This window comes from Thunnus albacares, chromosome 6, assembly GCF_914725855.1.
Source record: "Thunnus albacares chromosome 6, fThuAlb1.1, whole genome shotgun sequence".
NCBI lineage: Eukaryota > Metazoa > Chordata > Actinopteri > Scombriformes > Scombridae > Thunnus > Thunnus albacares.
In genome coordinates, this window is record NC_058111.1 from 17,133,294 (window position 1) to 17,153,015 (window position 19,722).

Below are 19,722 nucleotides of genomic sequence, written 5' to 3' on the forward strand. Positions count from 1 at the left end.
TGCATGTGCCCGCTCATTTGTTTGAAATAATATTTGTCTTGTTAGGTGTGATTACATGCTCTGCTAAACAATTTGTCAGTCAGCTAAAATTTCCGCTCCGCAAGCAAGTGACTGCATCCAATACCAGTGTGGGTGTGTGCGTTCATAATAAATTATGTGATCCCTTTTCTAATTGAAAATAATAACTAATCCACGGATAACAAGCTCTTGTATAATCCAAAGCCATATCCCTTCAGTTCTGGCCTATCTCGGCTGTAATAAAAGACAGGAAATGAGAGGCAAGTGAGAGTGGTGGCTTGGACATTGACGCTTAATGTAATCTGCCTTGAAATCAAATTATTTGACCTGGAAAGCCTAACAATACAAAACTCCTGCCGGGCTGCTGTTAAATATTTAGCACGTGCCTGTCATGAATACAAATGGTGCGCAAATTAGAATCTACAGGCGCGTGACCCCCGTATCACACCCCAGGAGCACAGGGGAGCTGGCTCTGCTTTAAATGTTTTAATTACCGGGGCCATGGTGTGGCGTGCCACGCTACCTCGCCGCGCAGCATCGCCGCTGCTCAGGCTGCCACTTGAAGGACAAGCGGTGAAATTCAACCGCTGGTAAACACGAGTGATCTGGTGTCCATGATCTCATCACATTAACTAAAACATGAGGATTCAATAAGGAGAGTGTTTGAATTATACCAAGCTATAATTATAGTTCCCAGCATCCTCATTCAGGGTAGACCATTATACTTTTTTTTTTAAACTGGGTTTTTTTCCACTGGCTATATGATCCACCCCAGGACTCGAGGGAGACACTGTATTGCTCTTGTGCACTCTGCGCTGAAGGAAGATCTGTCTCAGTGATTTTGATGTAAGAAAATCTGGTTTGTATTGATTCGATATTGATTAGTGGAGTTAGCCTCATCTCCTGTCGTTACTTCAGATAAATGGCCTTATTTGTTGTGTTATTATGTTCAACACAATCATGCCAGGAACAGTCAGAGGAATATTGAACCGACACTACATTGGCTTCATGGGTTCTATTTGTTCCAGTAATTAAAGGATGTTTTTTGCACGTAATGCTCCGCAGAGATGGTGTAAAAGAGAACACACTGACAATCAATGACACTTTCTCTTTAAAAGTGTTTAAAACAGATACACAGAATCTTACAGAAGAGCGCTCCACACTTATTTCTGATTTTTGTCTTGCCTAAATAATGATTGATTCACAGATGAATAGTGCCACAGGTTCAGTCTAGCCATCTCTCTTTTTATTTTCTCCTCTCTCCTCCCTATTCATTCACGTTTGTGGTTACCCCCACATTGAAATGATTAGTTATGCAAGGCTTGTAAGCACTGAATCAGAGTTATGGTCCCTGGGGAAATAAATTTGGCAGAAAATCAGTGTGAGAAGATTTAATTATCACGAGGAGACCTTTTTTCCTTGCCTTGGCCCACTGAAGCCCAAACTCTTCTCCTCTCTCTCTCTCTCTCTCTCTCTCTCTCTCTCTCTCTCTCTCTTCCTCTCTCTCTCTCTCTCTTTCTGTCTCTCTCTCTCTATCTTTCTCTCTCTCTCACACACACACACACACACACTCTCTCGCTCTCGCTCTCTCTCTCTCTCTCTCGCCACCACGCTGCAGCCAAAAAAACCTGGCGTGCAGCATGGACACCAGCCCTCTCCTTGCCTTCCTTCTCCTACCAATTTGTTTCATTGCACGGTGATAAGCCAAGCAATTACTGCTTTATTGATTTTTCATCACTGCAAATTTAAAGTTGATTTTTTTCCCCCCTACTTCTCGCTTCCCCTTTTCTCCCTCGGAGATGGCTCAGCAAGGTGATTAGGTGACCTCCTGTCCTAAGCGCTGCTGGTCCCGTGAACGAGTGGAGGTGCATGCCGAATTCTCCTAACCCCGTGTGACCCTTTGTTGTCCAGGGGTAATGGGATGCTGATGCTGCCCGGTGTGGCTGTCACTTCTGCAGCTATGGAGCCCATAGCTTCATCATTTCTTTAAGGATATCTATGGAATGACATGTTTGACTCGATAGCAGCCGAGCTATCTCTGCCATTGGCTAGATTACATAGAAATTGACCATGCAAGCTTCCATCCTGTGTTCATTCAGGTCAAGTGGACAAATGATTGACAGCACCCTTTTACCCTCTGTCATTGGTAATCGTTTTGTGGGTCACCCTTATCAATTAACCTGCTGCCAGTAAACTGATGTATGTTCAGTAACCTCTCATTGAGTCACCAAGCAGATGTATTTTCTAGATTCCCCGTCCGTTCCATTCAGGTTTAAGATAGTATCGCACAAATTTGTTCAAAATGAGATATTCAATGTAAAAATCTGTCTTGATTAAATTAAGGAACTGAAAAAAAACCTTGGTTTTTAGGTGTACTGAGTAGGGATGTTTGCCATCATTTTATTTTCTACATTTAATCGTGAAAATATAAGTTGATAACATTTTTATGATTTTTTTTTCTTCTAAAAATTGAGTTTAAAAAATCGGTATGACCATTTTAGCAACAGTTACAAAGCCTTACTATGAAGAGCTTGAACGCAGAGAAGTTGGCTGCACTAACTGAAAACATTCCCAGTATGTAAAAGTGGCTTACACACACACTCACACACACAGACACACACGTATGTCTGGACATGATCACACACAGCAGTAGTGTACTTGGTGCAGTCACACAGGGTGGTCAGACTGCAGTGATTAGACACACCCGCAGACTGTTGCAGGTCAAAGTGCTGGCATCCTGGGTGGCTCTGGCCATGTGGTGGCCCCTGCAAGGTTTGTCATTAGACATCAGAGGTCACTGAGGAGTGTGTATGTGCATGTGTGTGTTGTAGTTTTGCGTCTCTTTTTAAATGTGTGTGTGACGATTGTGTTGTTGGAATGCTTGAAATTAGCTTGTATGTTAGATCTCAAAATGTGTTTATCACGAGGCTTCGTTGGCACCACATTGTGTAGCAGAGGTTTAGCTCTGCATGGAGCCCGTAGTGCAAAAAGAAAATTTATAGAAAATGTGCACAGGTGAACAGAAAGGTATCACACAGCATACAACCACCAATACTTGGCTGATTTTTATAAGAGCATATTGTCATCAGACAAGGATCGTCATAGTGCAGTTAAGTAATAAAACATACTGACTTAAGCAGAGCAATAAATAAAAACCACATCAGCAGCATGTGAGCTATAAGGTATAAAATTAAAGCCAAAACACAATAGCGGTAACAGTTTCCTGTCTGCACACAGTCCCAAAAAACATTTGAAAGAAAGAATTACAAAAACAATCACAGTAATCCCACAAAATGTATACAACAAATGTTGTAAAATATACAGTACATTACTGAAAAAGAGAGATACTGTATAGAAAATATACAAATTTTAAGAGACCAAGTAGATTATTTTTAATAAACCACATTTTATTTGACAAAATGAAAATCAAAGGTGGGAGAAAATTAGTCTTTCATAAAGGAATTCAGCATAAAACACACCATACTTTACATGTGTTCATGACCCTGGTTTGCCCAGTTGTCCCATTCAGATCAATAACCAGGTTTCACCTGCCTCACTTTGTTTCTCTTATAGGGGTATAAGAAAGTCACGTAAGCAAACATTGTACTCTTTTTTAGCAACTAATGGAGGGACAAGCTCCGCCAGGACAGAGCCCATGATCCCAGACTCGAGAGGGAGGGGTATTTTTTGGGGGGAGTTGGCGGACTTGGGTGTAGTGTATGTAGGATAGGGTGACAGTGAGAGAATGTGGACGGGAAGGGTCACTGGAGGGAGTAGCACACCATTTATTGTATACTTGTTCACAGAGAGAGAGAGAAAGAGAGTTATGGTGCAGTGAGAATGACTGATACAGCCCGTCTTGCACACCAGTACAGCTGACAGAAATCAAACATATCAGGACTGACTGGTCATTAAATTCACATAACTATTCATGCATTTCCTTCCTGTAATTTAGGTGGTGAATAAAAATAATTTACAGTAAGGGGTTTTGGATTTAGATGCAAATGATGACGTCGCTTTTGTTTTGTTCTTTTGCATGATTCCCTCCAATAAGGCGGAGTGCAACAGAAAAAAGGAGGGTAATATATTACACGGTACCAAGGTTATTAGTCTACAACTGAGGTCAGAAGAGGAGGGGTGGGGGGCATTTGCCTAATTAATTATTACTCAGACACACACATACACACACGGCCATGACCTTTACTAATATAGTTTGTAGCAGTCCACACAAACAGGAGACTCTCGCCCACTCTGTCCCTTTCACTGAATCTCCTACACACACACACACACCCTGTCAGGAGCCAGTAGAGTGAAAGGGAGAATCAATTACAGCCCAACTAAGGGGAAAGAGCTGGGTGCTTGATGGCTACATGTCAAGAAGGTTGTAGGTCACAAGGTGTGTGTGCCTGCTTGTGTGTTGGCGTTCATGTGTCAGTGTATGTGAAAATCGAGCGCATTTCCTGGATTCTGATTACATCATTTTCATTTTAAAGACCTTGCTCCAATTAAGTAATTAGTTGCTTGGTGTTTCTCTAATTATAGAGTTGTTCATAAAAGAGCTGCTGACCAGCCTGAGATCGAAAAATGGAGACCGCTGCACTTTTTCCCGCGCGTGCACACATTCAAAAACACACATACACACACATATGCTCCCACATACGCACGGCCTAGTTTAGCATCAAGTTAATGCAGTTAAATGCTTGTTATTTCTGGTAAAGGCAGGGAGGGCAGGACTCTATAGTCTAATCACACTAAAACAGCACTGTGCTTAATAAAGAGCTCCTTGAGTGTCACAGACAGATCGGCTATTATCATATTCCAGGTTACTGAACAGTTTGAAGTCTAAAATATGATAAATGAGTTCCAGGTGTATGTTCCTTTATCTATGTGCTGCTGTATTTTTACAACACTTAACCATTATCTTTCGAAAGCTCTCTTAGTTCACTGTAAACAAAAGCTGTCAAAGAGTATTCCATGTGCAAAAAGCGTCTAATTAACCATCCCTAACCAATGAATATTTCAAAATGTCTAAGTTGTTGCAGAAAAAAATTACCAAGTTCCTAATACACAGGTTTTCTAGATGTATGTGATTTTTGCTGATAGGGACAACATCTCGCATGCAAGTCCTGAAATAATAAGACCTCGGTGAGAATTTGAAAGCGTATATGGAAACAAAATTGAATACAAAATTTTCAGAATGCCACTAGTCTCCTTTTGAGCCCGTCGACAGAGAAAGTGGCTGTGATCTTGAAGATCTCACCACTCAGACTGTGAAAGCTTCACTATTTAATGAGATTCTGTGATGCTGCCCAGGCGCAGGACATCGGCTAACACTCACACTGCTCTCTTTCTCTCCCTCACACACACACACACACACATGCAAAAACACACCCACCTGGTTTTTGTTAGCCCTTGATGTTTGCAGTTAGCACCATGCATGCAGGTCAGCAGGAGCAGTCCACTCTTAGCTAGGATTTCAGATAAATAGCTGACTTAGTGTATATGCTATAAATATACAGTAGACGCTTGTTAGCACTAGTTTCCCAAAAGGTAGACCCTTGTTTTTAGAAATGAATGCTGTATTTATACCCATGATAGTGATAGGTACAGTGTAAACAAGGCAACAATAAACATGTCATCCCTGATGAATGATGGTAAATTCTCTATATTAACCAATTACAAGTACATTAGAGATTTTGAGCTGTAATGCAGATTTGAAAACTGGAATGTAGCATGCATTTGTTCCTTTGCCTAAGTTTTTGTCTCATAAAAGTTTCGTAACTCATGTTGATGGTTTGCATGACACGTGCATGAACAAACAAATGATGTAGCAACACTTTAAGTCAGTCAGTGCAATTTTAATGCCAGAATCAAACAATTACATGCATCATCATCTCTTATAAATACAATCTGTGGCTTCAGATATTCTGATAAATGGATGGTTAAACTGGGGCCAATCCATTGTTTCTTCCCCCCATGATTTCATTATGGCCACAGACAGAAGGAGGCTAAACACATGCATTCAATTGTAATCGCAGGATTTTTTCAGTAAAGAAGGACAGAATATACTGTAGAGCTGTTAAACTGGGGTCAGCCGAGGAGAGGAAGTGGAGAGGATAGATGATCAGAACGAGGTTGAATGACAGAAGAGAGAGAAGTGGTGAGTAGGGAGAGGGATGAGTGGAGATGTGGAAGGAGATAGCCAAGCATGGTGCGTGGCTGCCGTGTCATCCTGTCATTAGCAGGTTGTGTGGGTCTTTAATTCATCGTTCAGACCTTTATTGACTGGAGAGTGGGAGATCACTATCACTAGGAGACACTATGAGAGTGTGTGTGTGTGTGTGTATGTGTGTGTATGACACCAGCTGCTTTTCATTTCCTGATGCCAAATAGATATCATATAAGATATCACATAAACATATCACATACCATATCTCCTAAGGTCAAATAATGCTCAAGGCTACAGGGCCATTTTATCCAAAGAATGTGGCATATATGGTATTCTACACAAGTTCCAGAGAACTTATAGACCTGTTTGTTACTATAAAGGCCGACAACTGAGCATTAGTAATGTGTGACAGGGCCCTGATGACAGTGACAGGAGTCGACAGGAGAGGAGACTCCACAGAGACCAGTTGACACTATGATAACAAGGTTAGCACCACAGGGGATCACTCGGCCTGTGTATGTATTGTGGTGGAAGGCACATTGTTGGGTTATGGAGACATGTGGCTTTTTTGGAGGGGGGGGGGGGGGTAATATATGAGCGACTGTGCGTGTGGTCTCGTGGGAACACACTTTAGACTGGCTTAGCCACCTGCTCTGTCATTGGACATCTCCCTGCTCACACACGCACTTACAAACCAATACATACATACGCAAGCTCCTCGGGGACACACTTGGGACATCTGGCTCAGCCTGTCAGAATTTTTCCTTCATTTTACGTGACCTGTCGACCCCGGCAGCCTCAGGCATCAGCGTCACGTCTTGTCACTGTTGCAAAGCCGTCATTGGTGCCTCGCTGCCTTACAGACAACCTACAGATCCCCACACACAGGGAGAGGAGGAAACGCATGGTGGTTAAGCTTTTCTTGACATTTGGTTTGTTTTGATGTTCAGGTGTTTCTCTGCTAGAATCCTCACTGATATCTCTAAACTGCTGATCTGTTTTTGTCTGCTCTCATTATCCTCCTTTCTTTCTGTCTTTCTTTCCTCCTCTCTTTTCTGTCTCCCTCTCTCATTGAGATCTCATTTTTCAATGCCTGAAGCTGCAGGGTATTAGTTATGCAAATATTGACGTGCAGCTTTGGCCTGCTAGCTATCAATTGAAATCAGCAAATCGATGGGCCTAATAGCTGCTCATTAGCCACTTGATGCATTTCCAGGGCTAACATCAGAACCTGTCAGGAGCCCCTAATCAATACAGTCTAAAAGTATTACCAAACCAAGGCCCACACCAGACACCTTTTTAATAACCTAAGTTGGCTGTCTGGCTTTCTTTGTAGAAGTAGAGGAATTGGTCTGACTCGATCGGTAGGTTTCATATCAACACAATATCTAGTCAGCAGCAACATACCCAGACACCAGGCAGACAGACACATTAGGTTTATTTGTTTTGATGAGACAGTCTAATGGAAATCCTCCTTCGTGAAGGAAAAAGTCTCGCAGAGAGTCATTTGGTGCTGATAATGAAATCTCATCAGTTGGATTTTAATAAGAAACCTATTGTTTCATTTTTTTCTGTTGTTGTTCAGTCCAATTCCCAGGCATGCTTTGGAGCAGCCTGTTGTTTGGGCCTGGAGAATCGTACGGTAAAGACTTTGATGCAGCCAGGATGCTGCTGCTGAGAACAGGGCCAGACCGGAGCCCCTCTATCACCCCTAGCACAAAGCCCTGCTAAGCTTAACTCAGCTGTTTGATGCCAAGCTCTGCGAGTGTGTGCCTGTGTGCGTGCATGAGTGTGTGTGTGTGTGTGTGTGTTTACCCAGCTCAGGGGTTACATAAACAAGAGGAGCTAGCCTACAGGTAAGACCCACAGGAGACCAGCCGAGAGTGAACGTGAGATGGAGCGCCAGTCTCTTACCTTGGCATTCCCCAGGTGTTGTCGCCATTGCTGGAGCTAGATATTCACTAATGAAGGGCGAGCTGGAAAATGACTAAAGGAGATAGTAAACAAAGTTACTACACACTCATACACGTGTGAGTGTGTTAATATAGTTAGGTTGGTGGAGGCAAGCATCTGTGCATGTGTATGTGTGCATCCCTGATGTATCTGGGGCTGCTGTAAAGAGATGGGGAGAATGTGGGCGGATGGGGTATTGGAGGCGGAGGCTGGCAGCGGGGCAGTTGGCCGCTGGTGTAGCGAGAGAAAGAGTGGGGAAGGGGATTGGAAGGGGGGGTACAGCGGAGATAAATCATTAGAGAGCAGGTTATTGGAAATGCAGGGAGATAAAAGAGTGAAGAAGCCAGTAATTGCCTTAAAGATCAGACTACAAAGCATTACTTTGGATTTTACAAGGCCAGCCAGCAACAAAAGAGCAGTAATTTATGAGCTCAGTGTAAAAGAATAGCATAATTACATTAAAAATTAATGCTAATGAGGGCTAAAATGGGGAAGGTGGTTATTATGAAAGTTTGTATTCATCTTCCCTGGGTTGAATGATGGCTAGTGGCTTGATTAATGGCTTAATTTCTATCAATTAGCAGGCAAAAAAATCTCCACTGAGACAGGCCTAAATTGAGCATTGAATTACACATCTTTACTGCGGTGCAGGGAGGCAGAAGAGGGGAGGGCACGTTATTGAAACCTGGGAAACCAAGAGATGTTGCTGTGTGCAAGCGTGTGTGTGTATGTGTGTGCTTGTGTGCACGTGAAAGCCAGGTATGGGTTACGAAAATTCGATAGATGCTCATTTTTATGTATTCTAAGAAGTAGCATGTGTATCATTGTTTGCGGTAGATTCAATGTGTCTACCGTAGACTCTATGTGTCGGTAATGGAAAATATATGAAAATTCAATTTAAAACACATCTTTTTGAATTTAAATCTCTTTCTTTGACAAATTCAGACATGTTATGCTCTTGGATTAAACTGTCCAAATTAGAATTAGTGCAGTTGAGTCCCAAATACATTTCCTGTAGTTAATATGCTAAAGTTGCACTAACCACCACAACTATACAGCACCAGAATTTGCTCTTTCTCTGCTATGGCCTTATTCATTTTCAATAAATTCATTAAATGCCTTTAAGCTCTCTGTTTGCCAGAGCGCCCTGGTAGCTGAATGGTTACTGCGCATGCCACATTACGGCAATATCCCTGGTTCAATTCCAGCCAGGGACCTTTGTTGCATGTCATACCCATCTCTCTCTCTCTCTCCCTTGTCTCCTGTTTGCCTCTTCACTGCCCACTATCCAATAAAGGTAAAAGTGCCTCTGCATAAAAAAAAAAGCTCTCTGTTTGCCATATAATTCTGAAACACTGTCAAAGATTTGCCGCAATTTGTGAGACCTCAATAAAACAAGCAGTTAGTTTTCCCTTTATTTATTTTTTCTCCACACAACAACAAGTGCTGCGGTAATTTAGCTGGCACGCTAGTGCACTCAATTACTGGAATTAATCAGCAGCAGCAATATATTCAGCTCGGCTGCTCTTGATTGACAAACTGTAGACCAAAGTCAAGTTTACAAAGACAACCGCCACAGCCCAAGGCCTCTTCCCGCTTATAGACATGTGTTGTTGAACAGCTCCCTCTTCTGGCAGGGAAGTGTTAAGTGCTCCACAACACTCACATCTTCAAGGCTGAAGGAGATGAGTTGAAATCTGTTTCCATTGGTTGGTTTTATTTTCTCTCCCAGTCTTCTGGTCTTAATCAATGAAGTGGACAAACAGCTATTTAGAGAGAAAACAATAGCCTATTGATTCTGAGCCACTCATCAGCACCGCTGTCTGTCGAACTAATTTCAGTAATGAGACGGCAAGTGAGTTTTTCCAACTCCTCTTATACACATGCGCATACGCACATACATGAGTGTAAACATGCAAGGACACAAACACACATGTATACACATCCCTCCGTCACTACCCTTTATTCTAATCTGCGGATACAAACAAACAACGTTTATTGATTGGGTTTGATCCCATTTCCTGAATCATGGTAATGGCTGTAATGCATTTCAGCATCCAGACACAAGTGCCATAGATAGAGATAAAAATAACCTAATTTAAAGCAGTGCATAGTGTACATGTAATTGTGTCTTCTTGTGTTTCTTTTCCTCTCTGTCTCCTTCTCTCAGTCTGTTTTCTCTCTCTCTCTCTCTCTCTCTCTCTCGGCTTTCACTTTATCCTCCTCTGATCACTGACAGAGAAGCGTTCCTAATGCGGTGACAATTGAGTCGACCTGTTAAATTAATTTGCCAGATAATGTGTCAATATTAAATATCAACTTTGACCTCTCCGAGCTGCGGAGTGCGCTCGCCCAGCTAGAGTATTGATTTTTGTCTGCCTCTAAGCTCGCTAGGCCCACACTCAAAGTCCATTATTTTTGATTTTCTCATGAAATACATATCTTTTCCCGCTGACATCTGACAAACAGCATATGGAAGTCATTTTATCTACCAATAATGTGTTTGTCAAAAAGTCTGAGGTCTTAATGGATTCCTGCAGCACACACAACCCACAGACAGGCCTGCCAAGGAGATGCTAGCAGATATGGTGTGTGTTTGTGTGTGTGTGTGTGTGTGTGTGTGTGTAAGGATGTCACTGTTGTTGCATGGTCGTTCTTTATGCAGGGCATTCACGCTCGAAGGACAGTAGGAAAGGAGTAATTGAAAAAGTGAATTAATTGTGCTGAATTAATTGTCGGACAGTTTTCATTCGAACACATGCACGCTCATGTAGCCGTGCAGTAAGCAGCGGTGATAGTGGTGTGAAGGACAGGCCACGGGAGGATATTGGGCCAGTGTTCAGACTTCATCTAGCAGCCCAGTCAAGGTAATGACTATTTTTGGAGCTGCTGTGCAATGCGTCTCAGCTCACATCTTCCCGCGCAGGATGACAAGTTGATAGTCTGTCATATAGAAAGGCTTAATTCTACTTGTCACTCAGTTGTCCAATTCTGCAGTGCATTTAAATCAAAACTGAGTTTGTTTGAGTGCTATTATGAACAATAATAGGGTGTATGTGCCTTTGGTGTATGTGTGCGAGAGCATGTGATGCTTTGAAAGCCGGAACAAATATTCATTTATTCATTAAACACCAGGGCCATGAAGATCTGTTGTGACACCCTTTCTGTTGCAGCTAATGGATTGAATTAATTTCTGCTATTAGATCCAATTGCATGCTGTGTGTGTGTGTGTGTGTGTGTGTGTGTGTGTGTGTGTGTGTGTGTGTGTGTGTGTGTGTGTGTGCGCTACAGTATACAGCATGTGCATATTTATGGCAACCATGAATATGAGTGCAAAGTATGTAAGTTTGCAAATACACATGTACATGTGGGAGTACTTGTATCCCGATGTTCTTTGTGTGTGAGAGTAAGTGAGTGAGTGTGTGTTCCCATTTGTGTACTTGTTTTCATGACACAGCCTACATCAGTGGAGCAGAGGAACATGGATGTCTGCTGGATTGACAGATAGAGAGATGGGAGAGTGCAGGAGAGGACGGATGGATGGGGGAGAGAGGGATGAATATTGACTGATCAGTAGAAAGATTGACAGCTAGAAAATAATGGGAGCATTCAGACTCTGTCTTTTTTTTTTTCTTCTGTTGCTAACTTTCCTGGCACACCTATTTTTGCCCTCCTACGCTATGAAGACTGCTCTTGAATTCTTGAAATGATTTATTATCTGATATGCAGAATCCTGATGTGTTTATATCCAAGAGTAATTTACTGGAAACCTTTTTCTGTCTTTTGTGTTTGATTGGACAAGCCAGAGCAAAAATACTTTCCAATACACGAAAATTGTATGAAACCTAATCACATTTAGTCTCCGTAATGAAATTCCGTTGCAGTGCGTTTGTGTTCATATTTTGATTATTTTAGAATGCAGTGTAATTCACTGTCTGGCTATCATCTTGTTAGCATTTTTTCCCCCCACTCTCCTTTTGTAGTGGCTCTGTGCCCTTGACTAAGCAAGAGTGCTTTTCATAGAGGCCAAGATTAAAATAGGGGAATATCAGATATTTCATATTGTATGTGTCGAAGAGCATTATACATAGAGATAACATACCATCAACTAAGCCCAGTCCAAAAGGAATCTGGTGCCTTTCAGAGCATGACAAGGAACAGCTGACCCTCTGTGTACGTGTGTGTGTGTGTGTGTGTGTGTGTGTGTTTCTGAACACACATGCGCTTGCTTTTGTTCATAGCCTCCCCTTCTGTGTAACATGTGTTTCAGAGGGAACTTCTCTGGAGGAGCAAGTGCGAAGGATAAAGGACATCGAGGCCATCGAGAGTGATTCCTTTGTTCCTCAGGCTTTCAAATCATCCAGGGATGATATAAAGGTGCGTTCTGTCTCTCTTTCTCCCCCTTCCCCTCACTCTCTCTATCTTTTCACTCTGTCTCTTATTGAATTTCCCTCTCTGCAATGCTGTGCCGTCTGTCCAGAGACAGCCCAGACCAAATCAAACATTCCCATTCAGCGCCGTTTGTTCCGACCTGAGACGGTTTCATCAGACGCTCCACTGTTCTCCGCCTCCAAAGCGGCAGCACCCACACAAAAGCCACAGCAGGCAACAGCCATCCTGTGTCTCCCTCTCTCCATCTCTCTCTCCTCCCTCTGGTTGTGCAGATGCAGACAAAACACACAAGTCATTATTGAAATGTTCCTCTCTCTGAAGGAGCAGGAATTAGATTTGTTGGGGCTCATGGCTGTTTTGAAAAGATAGGCGACAACATGTGACAGCAAACTTGCACAGACTTTTGGGACACCTCTTGGTGAGTCTGATAAAGGTCAAGACCGATCTGAACTCCGCTGATGTGCCCTGGCTGAAGCAGACTGCACAGGTCGTACATGCACGGTATACTCGGCCTTTGCTGCCTCAAATTGTAAAACACTTTTGACTCATCGAAGCTGCAACATTACCAGGTTCAATGATGTTAGTATTAGTAGCTGTTAATGTTCACACCTAGGCCTCCCATGTGGGAAAAACTTGTACGTGAAGTTTGTTCTCACATGTTCTCACAACTGTCCATCCATCCCTAAAGGTGTCACTAATATGAGTAGAAAGTTAATGATATATAATCACCTTGTAAGACATAATATAGGAGAATAGAAAAAGATCTGTTCAAATTCTGATGAACGTGCACGTGAAGTACCAAAAAAGTATTTTAATCTTAAATCTAAAGTATACTTTAATGAAATACAAATTCAAGTTTAAACTGACTTTTTATAACAGCTCTGAAATGGTTTTCAGATGAATCTCTTGGGTTTAGTCCTTTCCATTAGTTTACTTAAGATATCCAAACAATTCATCCTTAGTTGGGAGGATTTCATAAAGTCTTTTAGCGGTTTCATGTTTCTTTCATATTTCTGGCTGCATGAAGAGAATGATGGCAAAATACACATTTGAAGATTACTTGACTACCCTATAAAAGATTTCTTTGGGCTATTTGTTATTGACAGAAATTGATAATTAATTAAATCATTTTTTAAACAAAATAGTACCAAAATTACAGTATGTCATAGTTTGTATGCTTTAATGTGTTTATTTTAGATATGTTGACTTGGTTTTGGTATTTATAACCATTATGTATTTAAAAATGAGTTGTGACTATTGATTATTTTAAGGCACTGTTAAGGAGGAGAACTCAGTGAAAAGTTAAATATTTGCTAGTCTATATATATAATTCTTTTTTCTATTTCAAGCAAGCTGCATTCAGTAGAAATATATATTCAGCATATTATTACTAAGAATTGTGATGACCACTTGCACTATCTGATACTTGGCAGAACACCATCCTTATTAGTCAGTGTGTTTTATATCTCACTCACTTTTTTATCCAGCCAAATTAATTTTAAATAGTTCTTTCCAACAAGGTAAACATTTGCTCGGGGGCTGGTATTAGGAGCGTTTGAAGCATGAATGGACTTGGCAAAGTGTTCATTTTGATATTTCTTCTTTATCAAGTACAACAAGGAGAGCAGGCCATCCTTTCAAATATGGGGCTTATTATAATTTTAGTAAGTAAGTAATAGCTAAGTAATAGCTCTTGGGATGGAGGAAGAATGGTTTCTAAATCACATTCCCTTCAATCAGCTTGGACGTTACAGATGGCAAAATGGGGAGACAGAGAACCTTTGGGCTCTACCTGTAAAAAAACGTGTATGATGTTGCTGTCCAACTGATAAAGGTAACCTGTCACAAAGCTGATTCTTTGAAGTGTTTGAATATTGTAATATTAACAATTTTTAGCTTCAGTAGCCACCAACATAAAAGGACCAAATGCACCGTAGCTTATCTGAAGCCGGGCCCCTCTCACCAGAGTTTCTGGTTTAGCAAAATTACAGAAAATATAAAGTGGATGACCTGAAAGGAGAAATAAATTGGTCATGGTCTCATGTTTTCTCACCGCCTTGTTTGTAACCACACATACACACCAGTAGATGAGTCAAGTAAGACAAAATATTAGGGATACAAGTTGATAACAGTATGTGCCTATTGCATGGGCCAGACTTTCACTGCCATCTGCTGGTTTAATTGTCATATTGCATTTCACAATCCTTTGTCATGATACTAATTGTATACACATTATACCATATAGTAATTGTGCTATTATACTGTTTTTTTTTCATTAGTATACCAAAGAGATCAACACACCTAACTGTTTCATACTAAATGATACAATATGTGTGCAAATGCGTGTCAAACTGTGATTTTTGAATGTCACTGCCAGTTAAACTTCACAAGAAAACATCAACATGTTTTTTCAAAGATTACATTGTTCTGTTTTGTTGTTCCTGGAGCAGTTTTTACCAGCATCCACCATTAGTTTGATTTTTTTCCAGCTGTGTGAAGCTCCTCCTATATTTACTTTGGTACTTAGGTAACGTGCACTGAGAGACGTCAGTCAGTTTGCATTTTGAGAAAGCTAAATATTTTTCCAAAGATTTAATGATAATTTTTTCACTCTTAGATCTTCCTGTAGTACTCTCACCACCATTCACAGTTCTGTTCTTGTTTTCCAGCAGTGGGTGTATTTCCCTTTTCCTTTGCAGTGTGGGACAGTAATTGTGGAACAATATTATCCATGAACTTTGAAAATCAAGTGTTTTTAGAATATATACTGACTTTTTGAGTGTACATGCTACATACTCAAAACATGCTTAGAATTTGTATGGATGTGGGACACAAATGTGTAGTTTGATGGGGAGAAGTGTGTGTCTTCCTGTGCATATTCCATTCATCCATTCCAGTCAGACAGTAAAATAATGTTTATCTCTTTTTATCCTCATGTAATCATCCTACTCTATTAGTGTGTGTTCTATTACTCTACAATGTATTAAAATGTTTGAATTAATTTAATTTGAGTGTGACCCATTTTTGTTTGGCTTGTGTATTTCTCTGTGTTCAGACTGAACCAGTTGAGGTGAAGCAGGAGCCAGAGAGGGCAGATTCTCAGGACGTCACTCTTCCCATGTCCATAGTCTACAATGACAACGACACTCTCGCTCATCCCACTGTAAGTTCTCACCTGGAAACCTCTCCCTCTCTGTTTTAGATTTTTCTGATCGCTTCAAAGTCTTCATAAACTGTGGAGCCGAGCTTTAACGCAGAGCTTTAAAAGTCCTCTGAGCCAATGAGTAGCTTCCAGTCTTCAGGCAACAGCTTGTCATTTCATCTTTTAGTGCTGTCATGTTTTTATGAGTACGGTGTTTCCCTTTTATTGATTGGCGGAAAAACTTTAGAAACTTTTTTTTGTCTAAAATACCAGTGCTGCTACCAACACCACAACCAATATCACTGCACCACCACCTCTGCATTTTCTGATACACTGCATCATATAGTATAGGATACTGCAGTGTAGTAGATTATAGCCTCCAAACATCATCTCCTCCCCTGCCTGCAGACCAATGATGAAAAACGAGAGGGAAAACTTTAAACTCCAATAACGCTCCCTGGGGCTTCCCAGTCATCTATCTCCACTGGGGAAACTAAGTTATGCCCTGACGTATGCAGATAACCCTCTCACAAACACACATCTAGGTGCGTACAACCCCCCCCCCCCCCCTCCTCCTCTCCTCCGCTCAAATGCACACACATACACACACCCTCAGACAGGCTGATGTATGGTAGCAATATGCCCCAGGCGGGCCCCGGCCCCAGCTCCACTTCCAATTAGAACAGATGAGTCCCATTAGCCCAGCCCAGATACTGTCATCCCACACACACAGCCTCATTAGCACCATGACACCAGTGCAGGGCCGACAGACAAGAACTCACTGGTGTTGAATCTAACACACAGATAACATGCAGTGCAGCTGTAAGCAGCAGCGTACGTTAGGAATGAAGGATCGACGTGGCCGGGGTTGCTCTACAATCTGCATAATAATAGACACATATCATCACATAGATATACAGTATGTACACATAGCCAGCATGTCAACATTATCTCTCACACAAACACACACACTGAATATAGAAACGATCTTCCAATTTTCCCCCTATGTCTCAGCGCCTTGCTCCTCACTCTCATAGTCATTATGTTACTTCCTAATAAACAGATGCCCTCATTCATCAGACACTTGCAGCAGCAGTTTTATAGCCCTCTTACAATCAGTATCATTACTTCTGGTGATGTACTGCGATGAATACAAGTCACATGTGTGGGCCTTTTTCCATCACCAGGCTAATACACTGCTACAGCCGCAAAACTGTCTTGGCTGTACGTTCAAAGTAAAGGTTTTCATCAGGTGCATTTTGAAGTAGATAGCAAGGAAAGACTAAAGATTCTACATTCAAGCTTTCATAGCCATCCACTCTACTATTACAGTCATCACTGTGTCACATGGTTCACGCTGAGGTCACATGGGTGTCAACAGGCAGTCCTGTGCCAGGCGCATGAGCTTACTGGGAAACATGGCTCATTCATTTCTGTCACATCCTGGATGTGAGAGGTTTTTAGACATTAGGACTGAGCGGCTATAACACCACAGTTATAATAACTATCGTCAGGAGTGGACTTGTACTAAAAATGACAGGGGACAACGACTTATACTGCACTTAGGCGATTCAAAAGAAGCAGTTAAACAAAGAATGTGTCATTGGAGCAAACAAGTTGGTTGACAGAATACTGTACAATACTTGTATGCAAAGATTCAGGTCCAGGCTTGAGTATATATTATGTATATTATTGTTAGAGTCTGACTGATACAGGATTTTTGAGGCAATGCTGATACACATACATAGATGTTTGAGAGTTTTTAAAAAAAAAATCTATATAGAGAGGAGGAACTTTATTGTCCACACTATGGAAAATTATCTTTGGTTTCGCCATGAAGCACCAAAAAACAACACAAAACTGGACAATTGACAATACAGGACACCACATCATAAACGATGTCATTTAAAATACATAAATTCCGCAGAAAGTAGTTAAAATGCAAAAACAGTAGAAAATACAGTACAATAAATATGCCCATAAAGATGTAACAGCAGATTATTTATTGATTTATTTTTTTACATAAACACATAACATGCACAGACCTTTTTTTTCCAAACACATCAATGTATCCGATTGAAAATTATGTCAATTTTTTTCTAAATTACCTTAGTAAAATATGTCATCATTACAATAATTTCAGCATATCTGTAGTGCTATTGTTACTTAGTGATACAGATATACTGTATCTGCACTAAACAACCCAGCAGATTTATTGATTTGTGGTTTGTGTGTCCCTTTAAAACACAACCACATTTCCTTTGAAAAGGCTTCAAAGACAAACATCACACACACACAGACAGAGTGGTAGCCATTTTCAGAAGTGTGGTCAATGACTAGGTCACTCAACATTGTGATTTTATACTTTCACATACTATCAGTGCAATTTTACTCTCCAGTACGGTTCAAAGTCCTTTTCAAATCTGCATTTAATGCCCTGACATTTATGAAAAAAATAGTATGATATTCCTTATTTTATGCTTCTTGTCTCTATGCACTCTAAAAAAAAAAATCTCTAAACCACAGTGAAAACAAAAAGCAGTTTTGTTTTCCTGTGTTCTCTTGTACGTTCCCTGCAGTCTTGTTGTTCTTGATGTTGTCAGTATCTTTGTCTTCTTACTAACCTGTCCTCTCTCTGCTGTCCTGCAGTTGTTCATGGACAAGGAAAAGGCCGAGGAGCTGTGGCTCAACAGACTGGTCTCCCTGCGACAGGAGAGGCTCATGGGAAGTCCTGTAACCTAAGGAACACCAAACAGACAGACAAAAGATCCTTCACATTATCTGGATACTTTCTACTCCTCATTCACTCAGTCAAGTTTGCTTTTGTTTTCTTCTGCCCATATCCGTCAAATTCAATCAACACAGCATTTCTTAATTCACCTTTACGCTAATTTCTTACACCTATTGTAAAAACTTTGTGTGTTGTGCTTATTATTTTATTACTGTAAATTTTATTCAATTAAAAAATCTGCTGTTCTTTATTTGGCTTTGTTATTTTTTAATGAAGACAGATCTTAGAGTCAGATAATGTTGTTTGTTTTGCCATGTAGATGTAGGATTTGATACACTTTGTCTTTCGTAATCAACTCAGTAAATAAAGGTGTGATTTTTTTCTTTTGAATGAAAACTGTTTTGTGCTTTTGTGGATGAATGAGATGAATCTGTAAGTGGGGTTAAAGGAAGCTGGCACATATTTGATGAGCAAAATAAGGCTACTGGTTTTCTAACTAAACTAAGTAAAAACACCTCAGTGCCTCATCCAACATTTATAACCTTAATGTTTCCAAAATCCTGGCTACGGTCCTGCCTGCCATACAGTAACTTAAAAAAAGTAGCCTGACTCACCCTCACTCTGAGATAACCTTATCTCTTGGGTCTGCATCAGGATTAATTTAAAGCTGGAGAAGACGTCTTCTCACCTGCTCCCAACTGTCCTCTCCTCTTGACCATACTTAATGCTACTTAGTAATTCATGTTTATGTTTTGTTTATTCAATATGGTGTCCTATTGCTGTTATGTCTGAGTAGGGATTCAAGGCGGTGTAGAATCCAGACTCAGGCCTATTTGTGGAACAGCCAGATGGTAAATCTATACTAAGTCTGGGACACAGTGTGTCACTCCCATATTCTCCAAATAGGCTGTGTTGTAATGATATAATAAATAAAGAGTGTAGGGATGATTTGCTTAAAGTAAAGCATACAAATTTAACTTTGCTGTTTGAGCTTTTTCCCAAACCCATGATTTCTCCACACCCTACAATTACCAAAGCAAGCCATGCTTCAGAAACAGAAACAGCTAGATTGCAATTCAATCTTTGAGTAGCCACGTGTGATTTCTTCTTCACCTTAATAATCATTGGGATCCTGAAGTTGTGAATGGGTATAACTTAGTTGTCCATGTATAGAGATTACATAGGCCCCGTGAAGTACAGTTAGATATGCACGCAGCTAATATGGTGACCTGCACAGGGAAGATAAGAAAACTCGAGTTTGATGAGAAATTTCTAGAGTGCCGTTGTCATGGCAGCCACCCACAACACACGGCCGGT

The 19,722-nt window shown here is 40.9% G+C and overlaps 1 protein-coding gene across 4 annotated transcripts in view; it reads left to right on the top strand.

Moving 5' to 3' along the window:
- rsrc1 (arginine/serine-rich coiled-coil 1) overlaps positions 1-18,655 on the top strand; it is a 226,355-nt gene extending 207,700 nt beyond the window's left edge. For all 4 annotated transcript variants that reach the window (XM_044354291.1, XM_044354290.1, XM_044354293.1 and 1 more), the window contains 3 exons: positions 12,411-12,517; positions 15,588-15,695; positions 18,324-18,655. In XM_044354291.1, the coding sequence (XP_044210226.1) occupies positions 12,411-12,517; positions 15,588-15,695; positions 18,324-18,416 (308 nt within the window). In that variant the 3' untranslated portion in view covers positions 18,417-18,655. The remainder of the gene's footprint in view (positions 1-12,410; positions 12,518-15,587; positions 15,696-18,323) is intronic.
- The last annotated feature ends 1,067 nt before the right edge of the window (positions 18,656-19,722 follow it).